This window comes from Chinchilla lanigera, unplaced genomic scaffold (assembly GCF_000276665.1).
Source record: "Chinchilla lanigera isolate Chin_1 unplaced genomic scaffold, ChiLan1.0 scaffold00050, whole genome shotgun sequence".
NCBI lineage: Eukaryota > Metazoa > Chordata > Mammalia > Rodentia > Chinchillidae > Chinchilla > Chinchilla lanigera.
The window spans coordinates 17,010,386-17,026,253 of record NW_004955451.1 but is presented as its reverse complement, the minus strand read 5'-3'; the positions used below and the strand labels follow the sequence as shown (position 1 = coordinate 17,026,253).

Below are 15,868 nucleotides of genomic sequence, written 5' to 3'. Positions count from 1 at the left end.
GAGCAGCAAGGGCCGCAGAGAGACGCTGCGCCTGGACGGCCAGGGACCAAGGACAGCGGGGCCTTCAGACCCGGAGACAGAGGCCAGGCCGGCCCGAGCGCCGCTCTCGGACACACCTGCTCGGAGCGCTGACGCCAGGCGGGCACGTTTTCCACTCAGTAAGGCCCAGGGCCACCCCGGCCCCCCTGTGAGCTGCTTGGTACCCGCTCAGGCCCGGCCTGGACAGTACCTTCCGACGGCCTCCGTAGAGCAGTGACAAGGTCTGGGCCGGCCCGGCCTCTCCAGAGACACGAAAAGCACCAAAGCCCACCTGGCGCTCAGGTCACTGCCAGAATGCACAGCTGGCGAATGAGTGCAAGGAACCCACATCCACTCAAACACAGCGAAAGGACGCTGGGAGAGCCGCCTGGCCGAGGGCCCTGCGCGCGTGCCAGGCCCCACACCACCTCCGCCCCGGCCTCACCTCCGCCTCTGTGAGCGGGGGCCGGGGTGATGGCCGTCGTCTGAGAGTGTGGGTCAGCGGTCACAAGAGACCACGCTGGCCGCTTTGCATTAATCGAGCGTTTTCAATTCATTATCCACACGGGTACCTTGACAGATTCCCAGCTAAGACGACAGTGGCGGCTTCTGTTGAGACACAAGATCTGGGGGCTGGGGATTTAGCTCAGCGGCACAGCGCCTGCCTGGCAAGCGCAAGGTCGTGAGTTCAATTCCTGGTACCAGAAGAAAAACAAAAACAAAAACAAACAAGCAGAAAAGAAAAGGGAAACAAAAGATCTGATCGCATGTGGCCACAGTGTCCTTAGTCCCTGTCCCAGAGCCGTGGACCCGACCCTCACCTGCTGGGACCCTTGTGGGTTCTCAGCCCCAGACCATAGGGCCCCGAAGGCTTCTGGCTCTGCGGCACGCACGCCCCCTGCCCCGGGAGGGAGCTGATATCCATGATGACAACGATGACACCAGGGACAGGGACCCCACCCAGACCCACAGGGAGCTGCAGGGGTCACCCAGGACACTCTGAGCCCGGCTGTAAGTCAGGCACGGTCGCCACACTGCCGCTCTGGGTTTTTAAAAATACTGCTGGGTAAACAGAGAGGAAAATGGAGCAGTACCCACACTCCATAAATCTGCCTCGTCCAGCTCCCTAAACGCGGTTTCCATTGAACGCAGCGCGGCTGCTGCTGGGGGCCAGGCCCGGCTTCGTGGCTCGGATGCGGCGCCCCCATCCGGCGCTTCCTGTCCGGTCACCTGGAGGCTTCCCCACCACCCAGCCCCAAGCCAGCTTGACCAGAGAAAGATAACGCATGCTAGATGTGAGCTTCAGATAACATCTGGGGGCCTGAGGGGGGCGCCACCCGACTCCCAGCATCCCCTGCAGCTCCGCTCAGCCAAGGGGAAGGTGCTGGTCGGAGCCCCAAGGGCAGCTGCTGAAGATTTCAGAGCCACCCTTGGTGCAGCGGGAGGCGGGAAGAGCCCCTCTGTCCTTCCTCCCATCCTGCCCCCCCAGTGCTGATGCTGACGCTGATGCCCGGGAGGCAGAGCCCCTCCACAGGGGGAGCTGGGCACATGCACGGGGACCTAAGGTGGCTCTGGTGTGGGACAGGAACTGGGTCCTCTGACCCCCTCTGCCGGAGAGCTTGGGGCTGAGCAGAGGTGCGGTGACCCTGGGCCTTATGGCCTAGGAGGAGCAGGCGCCTTGCTCCGGCCACTGTTGTTGCAGGGTCCCGGAGCCCTCTGTCCCCCGCCCTACCCCGCAGGGTCTTGCCCAGGCCTAGGGTCCTGTCTGACTAAGGTTTCTCCTCGAGGGTACTACCCAAGGCCCAGAAACATTTCCCAGGGCCCCTCTGGGGCCGTCCAGGTGCCGCCATCTCAGGGGTCATGGCATCACCACTGGGGTCACCTGGCTTCTCCCCACAGCTTCTGGGGGGTTTGCCCCTATCTCTCGGGTGAACAAACTGACACCCAGGTGGGGACGCGAATGGCCAGAGCAGACCCATGGGTCAGCGGCAGGACTGGAACCCGGGCCCTCGCTGTCCATTCCTGGGACTGTAATTTTAAGCCCAGTTGTGTGCCCACGGGAGAGTGAGCCTGGCAGGCGGGGCGGCTCCAGTGCAGCCGGGACCAGCGGGGACCAGCGGGGCTCAGGGAGGGGAAGTCGCGGTCCTCAGCTAGCCTCTGGCCTCCGCGTTTGCCCTGGAGCAGCCGCACCAGGCGGGCACTGGCACCTCATTTGGCCACCAAGGCCCTGACTGGGGAGTCTCCCCCAGGCCGCCGCGCACCGACCCTGCACTCCCTCCAGGGACAGCGGGCACAGAAGCGGTCCTCCACGGCCAGGCCAAGGAGAGACGTGCTGCTCACGCACGACAGACAACAGAATCCCGAGGGTTCCTGGGTGGCCCGGGAGTGCCCTGGGAGCCCCACCCGCACCCCCACGTCGGCGCGGCCTCAGGCCTCCCTGCTTCTTGGCACAGGCTCTGTCCCGAGCAGGCTCCTGGGACCCGAGGCCGCTGAGAGGTTAAAGAGGCAGGTGCCGGGTGTCCCTGACAAATGGGCCGCTGTGGGCGGGTTGTTTTCCCAGGCTCAGGAGGGGGCTGTCAGGGAGATGGAGCACAGGGTCCCAGGTGCCGCCCTGGGCTGACAGACGTCGGCAGCTGCTAGCGCGCCGGGGTGCCGGGGTGGGCTCGGAGCACAGGGCACCCCACCATGCCCACGACCTCCTGACCTCCGGGCCACCCTGCAATGACCCGGGCTGGGGCCCAGAGCCAAATGCAGGGGCCCAAGGAGCTGGGCCCTGACTGGCCGCTCCAGGGAGCTGATGTCAGGCTCTGGCCAGACCAGCAGGCCGCCCCGAATCTCCCCAGCTGCCCCTCGCTCCCCTTGCCCCGCTGCAGCCCCTCCTGGGGCCCTGGGGCCTTTGGGACAGGTCCGCAAGACCCCACGGTTAGGCCCCCATCCTGCTGCCCTGGCAGTGGAAAACACAGGGTGGAGAGGAGTCGGGCACTGTGGGACTGGACCTCATCCTCAGGAAGCGGCAGCGACCCCAGGGACAGCCAGGAGGCAGTGGCCATGGCTGCTGGACGCGGAGGTGGCACTTGGCCATGAGACCCATGTGACCGTGCCCTGAGGATGCGCTCTGGGGAAAACCCCGGGAGACGGAGGCCCCCTATGTCTGTCCCCACTCCCTGGGCGCCTGGACCTCTGGGGGCCAAGATGGAGACAAAGGATGGGCTGGGGACAGGGCGCCGAGGGGTGAGCCCCAGAAAAACTTGGGGCCTCCCTGACAAGCTGGAGGTTAAAGAACACAAAGAAGAGTCAGGGGGCTTTCTTATGAGTTACTGACCAGAACCAGGCATGGGGCCGCACACCTGTCATCCTAGTACTTGGGAGGCTGAGGCAGGAGAGTCACTGCAAGTTCAAGGCTAGGCTGAGCTACACAGGAGACCCTGTCTCAAAACGCTTATAAAATAACAGGCCCTGACCGGGGCGACAGTCACTCAGGCGGAGAGGAAGCAGTGTTTTCCGGAGAGTCTTTCCCTATACTCCAGACTGGAGCGGGCTGCCGGGACCTGCGAAAGGATTTCTTCTAATCACCTTCCTCCCCAGCCCGCCCCAGAAGGAACTTGAAATCCCCGCGCTGTGGAGCCGTCTCCGGCACTCACGGCCCGCCCCTCCTGGGAGTTTGGCTTCTGATGGATTCTGGGTCTGACTCTGGGCTTTTTCCAAATCCAAGACTTGGAGAATTTTGTTAACAGTGCAATAAAAATAACTTTATGGTGTTGGAAGAGTCACACCGAAACAGCGCATGTGTGTGCGCGTGGGTGTGCGTGTGTGTGTGTGCGTGTGTGTGTGTGTGTGTGTGTGTGTGTGTTACAGCATGGGCTTTCTCACTCCTTAAAACAAATACAGACAAGGTTCCTTTAAAAGCCCCAGCTGCAAATCCCATTACCCGGCGGATAAGGTTTCTGGCAGGAGCCCCCGCCGCGGTTCTGGTTGGAGGGGACCCGGCGGCCGCCCCTCCCTCCCCTCGCTCACGTTTCACCACAGAAATTTGTCACTCTCTCCCCACCGCAGGATTTAAGTGTCTCCGCCCTGGGCCCGCGGCCACAGCTCCGGGCTCTGTCCTGCTCCCTGCGCCTGGTCGGCCAGCGGGCATATGCGGCGCCCCGGGCGCCCCAGTAGCAGGCCAGCCTGTCGGGGCGCGGGAGGCCCGCGGGACCTGTGCGCACACTCACGTGTGTGGCCTGAAGGGCAGGCTGTCATTTGGTTTGGGTTTTGGCTCCTGGGGTGAATATTTGGTGTCCAGCGTTTTCCCTTCCAGTTTGGCTTTTGTTCTTGCATTCTTTAACCTGTGACCCTAGGAAGTGCAAAGGGAGCCGTGGTGGGCGGCGGAGCCCATGGACCCCGCGGGCAGCCCCTGCCTGAGGAGCCCCCCAGGCCCAGCCCCGCTCTGGGACTGCCTGCGGAACCCCCTGGCCGAGGGCAGTGAGGCCTCGGGGCCGCCCCACTGCCCACCCGCCCCCTTCTCCTTCCACCAGAAGCCAGACTTCCCGGCCTCAGCTGCGTCGTACCCTGACTTCTCGGCCTCCTGCCTGGCCGCCACCCCGCACAGCCTCCCCCGAGAGCAGCGCGTTTTCACGGAGCAGCACCCCGCCTTCCCGCAGCCGCCCGACTGGCACCTCCCCGTCCCTGCGTCCCGGCAGAGGCCGCACCCTGGCCCAGCGGGGGGCTCCGGAGAGCCGGTGGCCAGCAGCCCTGGCCTGGTGGAGCCCGTGGGAGGCCCTGGCGAGGACTACGGGGTGCAGGGGAGCACGGCCGGCGAGGCAGAGAGGAAGCTGTCCAGGCGGAGGAAGGCGGCAGCAGGTACGTGGCTTGGGGTCCCTGGTGCTGTGCCCTGGGGCGGGAAGCTGCTTCCCGGTCAGCTTGGGCCCTGACCGCCACGTCACATGGGGTCATCACAGCACCGTGGGGAGCAGGGCCTCCGCTCGGCTCTCGGGGTCCCGGGCAGTGATGGGGCTGCAGGTTCCCCAGCCAGGGTCCTGGGCCAGAGCAGCGGGCAGCAGGGTTAGCGGATTTGGGGTCTAGGACAGGGCTGTGGGCATGGGCCAGCTGACTGGTGACCAGGCCATGGGAGGTCCTGCACTCGGGCGGGGATGGCAACTTGGGGGTCTCAGCAGTCTCTGGGGGCAGCTGCCCGGGAGAGCCCAGCGCAGAGCTGGGCTGGGCAGGCCCAGGAGGCAGCAGCCCTCAGGGAAGGGGCCCAGGACCGGCAAGGCCTGGCTCGGGCTGGGGTCCCGGGAGGATGCCTGCTGTGGTCCCCTGGGGTCCTGGCCCTCCTGCGCTGTCCCCTGCGGCACTGTGCCTGCCTCTGTGTGGCCCCCACCCCACCTTTCCCGGCCTCGAGCCCACACCCCACTCCTGTGGCCCACCAGCGGCCATCCCGGAAGAGGCGCCTGCCGGTGGTCAGGGTTCCCAGGGACACTGTGTGGGGTGGGGTCTGGCCGGAGCGCGGGCCGAGGGCTGTCAGCAGTGGGGGCACTCAGACGGGAGGTCAGCTCTTTGGGGCCTCCCAGGTGCGCAAAGTGAGGACCTGGGGGAGTCAGTATCTCAGCGTGGTACGCTGGAGACCAAGTGGGGGCACAGCAGGAGAAGGCCTGCACTCAGTCAGCGGCTCATCCCCTTTGCCCTGGGCACGGGGCCTCTGTGTCCCGGGGTCCCTCAGACCCAGGTGACTTCACACCAGACCTCACGTCCCACAGACCCAGCTCAGTAGCCATCCCGAGCTGACGGGGGCCCATGCTTGCACACCCCCGTGACATGGGTGACACCACCTGGGGTCCCACCTGGCCGCTCGGTGGAAGGCTGTTACATCCCCCGCGGGTAAAGTCCCAGGGGCGTCCCTGGGCGGCAGCTCTGCGTCCCTGCCCCTCGCCGCACCCACTGTGTCCACGCCCATCGCACTGCCGGTCCAGCCGTTTCCAGGGCACCGGGATGGCACCGGCCAAGCCAAGGGCCTGCTGGGCACGGGCAGAATGCGTCCCCATCCGGTGAGCGCCCACGCCTGCCAGGGCCGCCTCTGCTTCTGGCTGTGGCTGGCGCTGCGCCCGGCTCAGGGGCCCCAGCCGTCTCCAGGGTCAGCTCCAGGGAGACTCCCTGTCCCAGAGGACCCCGGGGCTCTCAGGAGCAGCAGCCGGCCAGCACTGAGGGGTGTCCCTCCTCGCGGCCCACAGTCAGCCCAGCGGGTCCCCGCGTCCGGCGTCCTTTGGAATCTCACGGAGGGAGAGCCAGCGCGGTGGAACCCCGAGTGGGGAGCATCAGGCTCCCCCGGCCCCCGGCGCCCCACCCGAGTCGCGGGCTATGTCCTCTCTGCAATTCAAGTTCCCACTTTGTTCATCTGGGTTCTTTGGGGACGGGGAGCTGCGACCAAAGTGAGGTTCTCCCGGAGCTGCACCCCCCCCCCCCGGTGGATTATTTCTTAGGGGCATACTTTGACCCTCCCCCTGCTGCAATGCAGCACTTCCAGCGCCCGTCTCTGCGGAGGGCCTGGCAGGGTCCCGGCCGGCCACACAGCCCAGGCTATGCACAGTGCTGTGAGCAGCACGAGCGGGGTCCCCGGCCGGCCCTCAGGACACGGGGACAGGTGCTCCTCGGGACCCCGAAACTGCTGCCTCTGGGCCGCAAGACATGGGAGCTTGTACTCAATTTGCTCTAAAATCCAGCAGGCATCTGTGAGGGGCTTGGGCTCGGAGAGCCGCTGGAGAGGTCGGTCAGTGGGTGCGGGGCTGGCCGGCCAGGCGGCCCCCACAGCTGAAGGCGCTGACAGAGGCGGCTCTTCCGCCGCCGCTGCCCTCGGCCCTGCTCCCCCAGGGCCTGGGAGCCCCGCTCGCCCGTTTCCTGGCAGGCAGGGCCGGCGGGCGGCATCGAGACCCCTACAGGCAGGACAGCTGCGAGGCCGCTGCTGTTTCCCCAAACTGTCACTGCTGCTGTGATCGGCTGTAATTTATGGCAAGGAGGGATTTCGCGGTGAATTCCTGGCGGGGTTCAAGGGAAGGTTGCGGTCATCGGCAGCTCATGTCCTCTGCGCGGTCTTTGTTCTGCCCTCCCTGCCCTGCTCCAGCCCAGGGCACATCGCCGGGGTTCCTGGGCCCCACTTCCCTCCTGGAGCAGGTCCCCACTGCCCCGCCCCCGCTGAACGCCAAACCCGCCAGGTTAAACGCACACGATGGGCTCGGTCCTGCCTTGACCCTGATGCCCTGCCACCGCCCCTCCCCCGTCACCCACCACCAAGCACGGAAGCCGGGGCGTGGGCTGGCCTGGCGTGCACACACACACTCACGCGTGCGCACACACGCTGCGCCGGCACATTCTAACCCTCACTCCCAGCCAGCCCTTCCAGTCTCATTTTCTCCCCTACTGAAATGTTTCGACTAGTGGGAGTCCGAACCCCATGTCCAGGGAGGGGTCTCCGTCCCCTTCCCCAGCTGCTGCTCCCCGCGGTGTGACGGGGTGGATGTCCCGTGCAACGCAGCCCTGCAGGGTCTGGATTTTTGTCCTACTTTTTTGTTGTTTTTTGTTTTTTTTTTTCTGATACCGGGAATTGAACTCACAACCTTGTGCTTGCCAGGCAGGCCCTGTGCCGCTGAGCTAAATCCCCAGCCCCAGGGTCTAGCTTTCTGTGACTGGTTTATTGCATCTAGCATGATGCACTCGGGTGTATGGACTTCGTCACGTACGAGGATTTCTCCTCTCTAAGCTGAGGAGCACCGCAGTGGGCAGACGCTGCGTTTGCTTCATCCGCTCGTCCGCTGATGGACGCATGGGCGGCTTCAAAATCTCAAACAGTGCTGGAACCATCCTGGGCCGCAGAGTCCGGGCTTTGAATGCTTCAGGTGCATACGGGAAGCGGATCCCTGGGTCCCGTGGTGACCCTGGTCTTCAAGGAGCCCCCAGCCGCCTGCTTTACACCCCCACCCAGACGCAAGGGCCTGGACTTCCAGCGCGCGTCTGCTGTCCCACAGCTGCTGTTCCGACCAACTTTCCCCGGCGCAGTCGCGCTGAGCACCTCGTGCCTCCTTGCTGGACGTTTGTGTTTCTCCCTTGGAGAAGCTGAGGTTCTCCACCCATTTTTAATTGGTTTATTTGGGGTTTAGTTGTTGTCAAATTGCAGTTCTCTATGTATTGTGAATATTCGACCCTATCAGATACCAGTTCCCAATCATTTCCCTCCATTCCATAGGTCGCCTTTTCACTCTGTAGATTGTTTCCTTTGCTTTGCAGAAGTTTTTAAGTTTTTGGGTTTTTTGAGACAGGGTCTTGCTATGCAGCACAGGTTGGCTTCAAGGTGATCCTCCTGCCTCAGCCTCCTGAGTGCTGGGGTGACAGGTGTGCCCCCACGCCAGGCTAAGTTCACTCTTAAGTATTTTTTTTATGCTATTGAGATAGAATTATTTTCCTCGGATTGTGGCTCTTTGTGCATAGGCTCAGCAGTCCTGCATGCTGCTGTGGGGCCGGTGGCTGGGCGCATGCATCCCTCTTGCCAACGGCTCCTGTCCGTGGGATCCTGGGTGTTTCCCCCACAGATGTGGGCAGCTGGGAACAGAGGCCATGTCTGTCTTCCCTTCGCCCTCAGAAGTCCTTCATTTCTTCTTCTGCTCGGCCTGGATGGGTAGATGGATGTGGGCAGGGCGCCCTTGTCCTGTCCCGAGCTCGCACTGCGCTCCGTCTCGGCCCCCAGCCCCTGCGAGGCGGGTCCTTTCCAACCCCTGCCTCCTCGGTGGCCTCGACCCAGGGGACCTCATGCGGCCACCTCGCCCGCAGTGGTTGGTGTCCGGGAGTCGCATGTTCATCCGCAGTGTCCAGCGCTGGTGACGTGGGGGGCACGGGGGGCTCCTGCTCTACCTGTGTGCCACTGGCTTGGCTTCACTTCCCCTTCCCGCTCTGCTGCCTGGGGTGAGGGTTCCCTGCTGCGGCCGCATCTGTGACGTTAGCCGGGGTGGGTGGGGCCAGCAGCACCCATCACACCCTGCAGGGGGACGCACGAGCCGCCTCCTCTTCCAGCAGAGCACGGAGCCTGGCGCCCAGCTGCACACTCAGGCTGGCATCAGAGGATCTGTGTCGGAAGCTGCTGGGCGCCCGTGGCTGGGTTAGCAAACCCTCCCTGCGTCCGGGAAGGGGCAGCCCCTGGCCAGGTGCAGTGACGTCCCTGGAGAGAGGGCAAAGAGCCCTCAACAGTACTCCCAGGGTGACGGTGCCCACTGTCGCCACAGGCAAGGGCTGAAAGCTACGTGAGCTTCAAAACAGCGAGAAGCAATCAACAAACACCAGTTGCTTCACTCCAGCCCTTCCCACAGCCTCTCTGGAGCTCGCAGCACCTTTAGGGTGTTTGTTTTGTTTTGTTTGTTTTGAGACCAAGTTTCCATATGTAGTCCAGGCTGGCCTTGAACTTGCAATGATCCTCCCGCCTCAGCCTCCCCAGTGCTGTGATGACAGCCTGCTAACCTTTACGCTTTAAGAGCATTTTCCACACACATCACCTCACCTAGTCTCCTCAAAACAGCCCTGGGAGGATCCTGGAGCCCAGAGGCGCTAAGCGACTTCCTCAAAGGGTCCCGCTGTCCACGGCCCAGCTGTGCCAGAGAGGGGCTGGGGACCCCGGGACCCGGAATAGGAGGTGGTGAGACAAATCCAGGCCCCTTTCCTGCGTGGGGTGAGCGGCCCAGGACAGGGAACCGAGCAGGGTGCTCAGACGGAGAGGAGGGCAGGGGGCCGTTGGGGCCGCGTGGCTCTGGCCCAGCGGGGGGACGTGGTGTCTGCTGGGGGCTGGGCCCCGGGACACTTGGGGAGCACAGCTCTCATACAGCGCCAGACTCTGAGCCCTGGTTTCTGGGCCTGGGGGACCAGGACAGTGACCGGAGAAGCCGCAGGCTGGACGCCATCGCTGGCCAACGGCGGGCACTGTGGGGCCCTGCGCCGTGGGCTGGGCTCCTTCTGGGCATCCCCTGCCCCTCACCACCCTTGGAGAGCACTGGGCCCTGCCTCGCCACACTGGGTGAGCCCGGCCACTCTGACTCTGAGCTCTGTCCCCGCCTGTGAAATGCGGCCGCCCCTCAAAGCCCCGGTGGGCAGTGAAAAGCTGGGCTGGACCGTGGAGGGCTGGCACGGGGATGCCTGGGCCCTTCGCAGCCAGGACTGAGCCCCGTTGGGTCCCCGGGAGGCCCCAGCCTGGGCGCCCTGCCTCTCCCAACGTGGCCCCGCAGGGTGGGCGGGATGGGGACCTGGCCCTGGCCCTGCGACCAGCTCCCGAGCGCGGGTGGCTGGCTGTCACAGGAACGGCGCAGGGCCGCCGTCTCTGACTGAGTGTCTGAGGCAGGCCGAGGTCCTCCTGTGTCCAGGGAGGCCGAGGGTCTGGTCTGTGGGCCTGGGCTACCAGTGTTCTGCAGGGCTGCGGATGTAGCTCAGGAAGTAGCCGAGAGCAGCTTCCCGGGCAGTCAAAAATCTTCCGATTGTCAGAGGACACAGTAGCTTCTTCCTTAGCACCCCTGAAATATTGGCGAGGCTAACTGTGTTCCCAGCACTTTGGGAAGCTGAGGCAAGTTTGAACCCAGCCTGGACAACTTAGCAATTTAGCGAGACCCTGTCCCAAAATTAAAAAAAAATTTTTTAATGTGCTGGAGATGTGTCTCAGTGGCAGGGTCCTGGGTCCCATCTCTGGCAGGGGACAGGAGGGAGGGACTTCGCCCGCTCACGTGCCCTTGGGCTGGGACTCTCTCTCCCAGACCTGCAGGAGCCCCGTGGGAAGGCAGAGGGCGGCAAGGCCCGCAAGGAGAGGACGGCCTTCACAAAGGAGCAGCTGCGCGAGCTGGAGGCCGAATTCTCACACCACAACTACCTGACGCGGCTGCGCAGATACGAGATCGCCGTGAACCTCGACCTCTCCGAGCGCCAGGTGCCGTGCCCTCCCCCGGGCAGGCATGGTCTCATGGGGTCCCCCGGAATCATGAGGGGGTGGAAATGCCTGGGAGGCCTCACGATGGAGCCCGGCACCCGAGGTCTCCAAAGGTCCCCGCCATTCCCATGGGTGGCTGGGGCCAGCACTGCCAGCGCTGGAACCACCAGGCGCTGTCCAGAACGCAGGTTCTGGGGCTCCAGGGAGCAGACTCGGAATCTGCACCTCGGATCGGCTCTGCAGGGGGTGCCGGGTGTGACAGACTCCTGGGCACGTCAGGCAAATGTCCCTGGGCCTCTACGGGCTCTAGTGGGCGAGGGTATAACAGCAATGATAACAGTGATAACGAAAAGGTGGTGGCTGTTTCCTGAGGGGCGGGGCCTGTCCTGAGTGTTGAACAGTGAACCAGAAGACAGCTCCAAACCCCGTCTGCCCCGCCCCAGAACCAAACCCTCTGGATTCTTCCGAGGCTGCAGCCCAGGACCCCGGGTGGGGCGGGACGGGGCAGCCCAGGAGGGGCGTGTGGAGCGGGCCCTCACCCACCATGCGTCTGTGCAGGGACACATCTGGAGCCTCTTCTGGGCAGACGGAGGTGTCCCCCTTTGGCCTTGGTTGCTGGGGCCTGGGGGAGGCAGCCGGGGATGGTTCCCACCCACATCCCAGGGTGCCCAGGTCCCGTGGGCGTCCGTGTGGGCTGGGGCACCCCGGCCCCGAGAGACCAGGCCCTCGGCTTCCTCCTCAGGTCAAGGTGTGGTTCCAGAACCGGAGGATGAAGTGGAAGCGGGTGAAGGGGGGCCGGCCCGTCTCCCCCCAGGGCCAGGACGCGGACGACGGGGACTCCCCAGCCTCTCCCAGCTCGGAGTGAGAACTGGCCTGGCCGCGGCACCCGCCTCCCGGGGAGACCACACAGCCCCCGCTGAGCTGCACAGACCTGGGAGGGGCTCTGGGAAGTTGCCTCTCGGGGTCTCCCGCCACCTCCTCCTGCACCCTCCCACAGCCCAGCCTGGCCTCTCCTGGGCCTGGACACCACCCAGCCTGCGGGCTGAGGCCCCTGGGGCCGCGGCGACTCATAAAGCAAAGGCTGGGGCGGAAGGGCGCACTGGAGACACACCCGGCCCCTGCTCCTCTCGGCTCTTCGGGGGGCAGAAAGGAGGACGGCGGCCCTGGGGCTGGGAGTTTCCATGTCCGTGCAGTGACTGGGAGAGGACAGAGGCAGCCTGGGCAGGCCTGCGTCCCCACAAGCGCTGGCTCCCAATGGCCGAGCTCACTGCAGGACCCAGCCAGGACTGGTCAGCGAAGACCCGAGGCACGGCAGCTCCGCCTTTCCCACCTGGGATTTCCAGGCGGAAGCCCTCTCGACGTCCATGCATGGAGCTCAGGGCTGGGCAGTGGCTCCTGTGTCCCGGGTGCAGGAGGTAACAGGAGCCCAGGACGGACCCTGGGGTGCACGGTTCTCCAGCTGCATGCCCTGTGCTCCCCAGGACTCCGACCACACCCAGGACAAAGACACAGCCGCTCCTGGAGGACCCCCTCAGCCCCGCAGGGCTCCGCAGGGGTCTCGGCTGTCCAGTACCTGAGGGGTGGGCACACACACTGCTGCGGCCCCTGGGGAAGTTGCCCAAGGACAGGTGGCCAAACCACAGCCCTGGCAGGAGACATGCAGCCCAGCCTGCCCTCCGGTCAAGGTCTCTAACCCCAGCTGCTGTCGTGGCCGGAGGTCTGCAAGAGTTGGGATCTTTGCAAGCAGGTTTAACCCTTCACGGCAGAAAGGACGCTCCCTCCCTCCCCAAGGTGACTGCCAAGTGAGCTGGCCGGAGACAGCACGGGGGGTTCCTTCCTAGAGCACACGTCACACATTTTCTTAGGTGACATCCGTCTCACTGTACCAGGTCAATTCACTTTGTAAGAAAAGAATGGAGAAATAAAGTCAGTAAGAAAGCAAACTTCCTGGACCCTTCTCTCTGCAGAGCTAAGAGCCAGAACTCTCGTGGGCAATCTTCTGATTATCGCCTGTGGTCACCTGACCGCCGCCTGCTATCCAGGAGCAATGAGAAATAGGGAAGACGCCTCCACACCCAGAATCCCCTTGAGCTCTTGCAAAGCTGGGTGCAAATCTGATCGTTGGAATTGAATAAAACACATTTTTTTAAAAAATCACGTTATCTTTAATCGTTAGAAGATTAAGTGTGCAACTTCTCAGATCACAGCGTTGAAAGTAAGAAGGATCCCATTATGAAAACTCTGTAGTACTGTGTTATACAGTCATGTGATACACAGCGGTCATGTGACACACCACTGACCCCACACACACACACACACACACGCACGCACCGGAGGAGCAGTGTGACTATAGTGGAGTGGAAGAGTTCCTGCTGCCCAGGGACACAGGAGCAGTGCATGACACAGCTGTGGGTTTGTGGTGCTTCTGGTGTAAACACACCTACACTGCCAGCCATAAAAGCGTAGGGCCTGCAGCTGCGTACAGTGCATAATACTTGACAATTGCTGGCTGTTACCGGAGGATGTATTCACAATACTGTATTTTTGTTGTTGGAATACATTTCCACACATCAGAAGCTCGCTGTAGAGCAGCGTGCCGTGTTAATGGCAGCAGTCTCGCAGGTCTTGTTGGCCCCGATCTCCTCATTGCCTCCACAGGCTGCTCTGGGTAACTGAGCCTACTCTCCAGGTTTATGTTCGTACAATGTGTTGTTTGTAGGGCTTCAGAGTCGACTAATAAAGCGCTTCCCAGAACACAGGCCCCGCATGCAGTGGGAGACAAGTGCGGATCAGAGGCAGGTGCCTGAAGCTGGTTCAAGCTTTGTTGGCGAAATGGCAAAGGAAAGACGCTATTGGGCATTAGCTCACCGTGGAGCTCAGTGGTGGAGCTCTTGACAGGCATGCATGAAATCCAGGTTTGAGCCGCAGCACCTAAGGGTGGGAGGAAAATAGCCAAATGGAAGGATTTTTTTTTTCCTTTCAGAATTCAGAACCATCTGTTAGGAAGCAAAAGAGACTCGGAAAAGTGTGACGTGCTGTGTGCTAACTAGAAACCAAGTAGATGCAAGGGTAATTCGAACGTGTTCTGTGAAGGACTAAATTTCATTTAAAAAACACCCTTCCTCCCCTGCAAATGCACTGTCTTCCTTCCCCACTGCAAAAGTTTGTCTTCTAATTTCCCTGTGCAGTGGGACACCCAGTGGTCCAAGCCCAGGAGCCGAGGGATGAGCTCTTCGGTCAGCGCCGGAGTCTCTCAGGCCGGGAAGGATCCAGGCCTCTGCGTTCCCGCAGCGACAGTGGCCCAGTCCGGCCCAGCCTGAGCTCGGAAACGTGAAGCTTGGAGGTGTGCAACGTCAGTAATAAAGTGAGAGAAAAAAGTGACAGTGAGTAGTGAAAAACTGCCGAGTGAGGGTAGCAAGGCCTTCAAGACTCCGCCCAGAGCCTACGTCTTCCTCATTAGAGAGCTCTTCATCGCTTCAAGACACCAACAGTGGAAAATCGGGACTGGCCAGGGCACGAGGAGCTGGAGCGCGTAGGAGGCCCGGCCAGGGTCCGGCGTCGAGGCATCCGGCGGGCCTGGGCACTGACCAGAGGTGGCATCGCTGGGCCGGTGGAGTAAAGCAGGCCCAGCAAGAGCTGGCAGCTGAGGGACAACAGGTTTCAGCTGGGTAGGGGCCAAGCACAGAATCCAGAAAACAGGGCTCCAGCTCTCCAGGCCTCCCTCCTGCCAAAGACCGGGGTGCCACCCTCCCCGGGCCCCTTGGTAGACCCCTCTGTCCCCGCAGTCCACCCCTCCCAAGGCAGATCCCCGCCCGCCATCACCACAGGATGCCCCTCACAGCAGCCTTGTCCTGCCTGCCTCGCAGAGCGTGAGCGGAAGTCAGAAGTGACAGACGCATGCTTGTGCGGGAGACCCGGGCCAGTCACCATGGGCTGTGCCACCCTTCCCTCCCTCCACGCTAGGCTGGGTACAGTGCCCCCATTAGCCTGGGCTTCAGAAGGGGCAGAAAGGGGGCAAAGCCAAAGCTGACCCCACAGCCTTCGAACATGAGCGGGTTGAGGTGGGGCACGCCTATGATCCCAGCGCTAGGAGGCTGAGGCGGGAGGATCGCCACATGTTGGCGGTCAACCTGGGCTACACAGCAAGGCCAGTCTCAAAAAACTAAAATGAAATAAAGGCTTGCTGTGAGCTGCTGGGCCCTGGGCCCTTTCGTCACTGGGTGAGGACACGGCAGTGGCAAAGCTCATTTAGGACCCAGGTCTCCCGACAAAGTGGCTGCTTCCACGGCAGTCTTTCCCGGTCATGCCCACTGCCTCCCTGCTGACCACAGGTGCTTCCTGCTCAGCACACCTGCCCGGGTCCCCGTGGCCACTGGGCCTTGCTACCCTCCAAATCCTGCCTCCCAGCCCCCGCCCGTGTCACCTCCCCACCCTTCAGAACCAGTCAGCAGCCGTAGAGAGGCCCCTGCCCACGGCTGCCCGCACGGCCTGTGCTCCTGTCACGGTCACCAGAATGGGAGCTCCCCGCGCCTCTCCCTGCAGGCCCGAGGCTGCGCTCATCCCCTGCTCCCCAGACCCTGACCACGCAGCACCTACCCTCATCCACCCCTGTTTGTCTGCTGTTGTTTGAGGTAGGGTCTCAGTAGGTAGCCCAGGTTGGCCTTGAACTCACAGTGATCCTCCTGCCTCAACCTCCGGAGTGCTGGGCTCATGCTTGGCTTGAGGATATGAAATTTAGAACAATAATGACAACGTACAGTAAAATGTTACGCTGACACAGATGGCGGAGGTTCCTCTGCTCTGACACAGAGGCAAGGGGCATGGCTCTTCCATGGGAGGCTTGGGGGGCTGCTGCGGACAACCCCCTTCAGTCAAGGCTGGGAGGGTACAGCCGCACAGGGATGGCGACCCTCCACCTGGCCGGCC

General features: G+C 62.9%; 1 protein-coding gene across 1 annotated transcript; it reads left to right on the top strand.

The window, feature by feature from the left end:
• The first annotated feature begins 4,122 nt into the window (after positions 1-4,122).
• Meox1 (mesenchyme homeobox 1) lies at positions 4,123-13,074 on the top strand. Its single transcript, XM_005394508.2, has 3 exons — positions 4,123-4,860; positions 10,773-10,942; positions 11,685-13,074. The coding sequence occupies exons 1-3, from the start codon at positions 4,395-4,397 to the stop codon at positions 11,805-11,807; spliced, it is 759 nt and encodes a 252-aa protein (XP_005394565.1). The 5' UTR covers positions 4,123-4,394; the 3' UTR covers positions 11,808-13,074.
• Positions 13,075-15,868: the final 2,794 nt, after the last annotated feature.

Coding starts and splice junctions, on each gene's coding strand:
- Meox1 (XM_005394508.2), top strand. CDS start 4,395: ATGGACCCCGCGGGCAGCCCCTGCCTGAGGAGCCCCCCAGGCCCAGCC. Junction 4,861..10,772: donor GCGGAGGAAGGCGGCAGCAG/GTACGTGGCTTG, acceptor TCTCTCTCCCAG/ACCTGCAGGAGCCCCGTGGG. Junction 10,943..11,684: donor TCGACCTCTCCGAGCGCCAG/GTGCCGTGCCCT, acceptor CTTCCTCCTCAG/GTCAAGGTGTGGTTCCAGAA.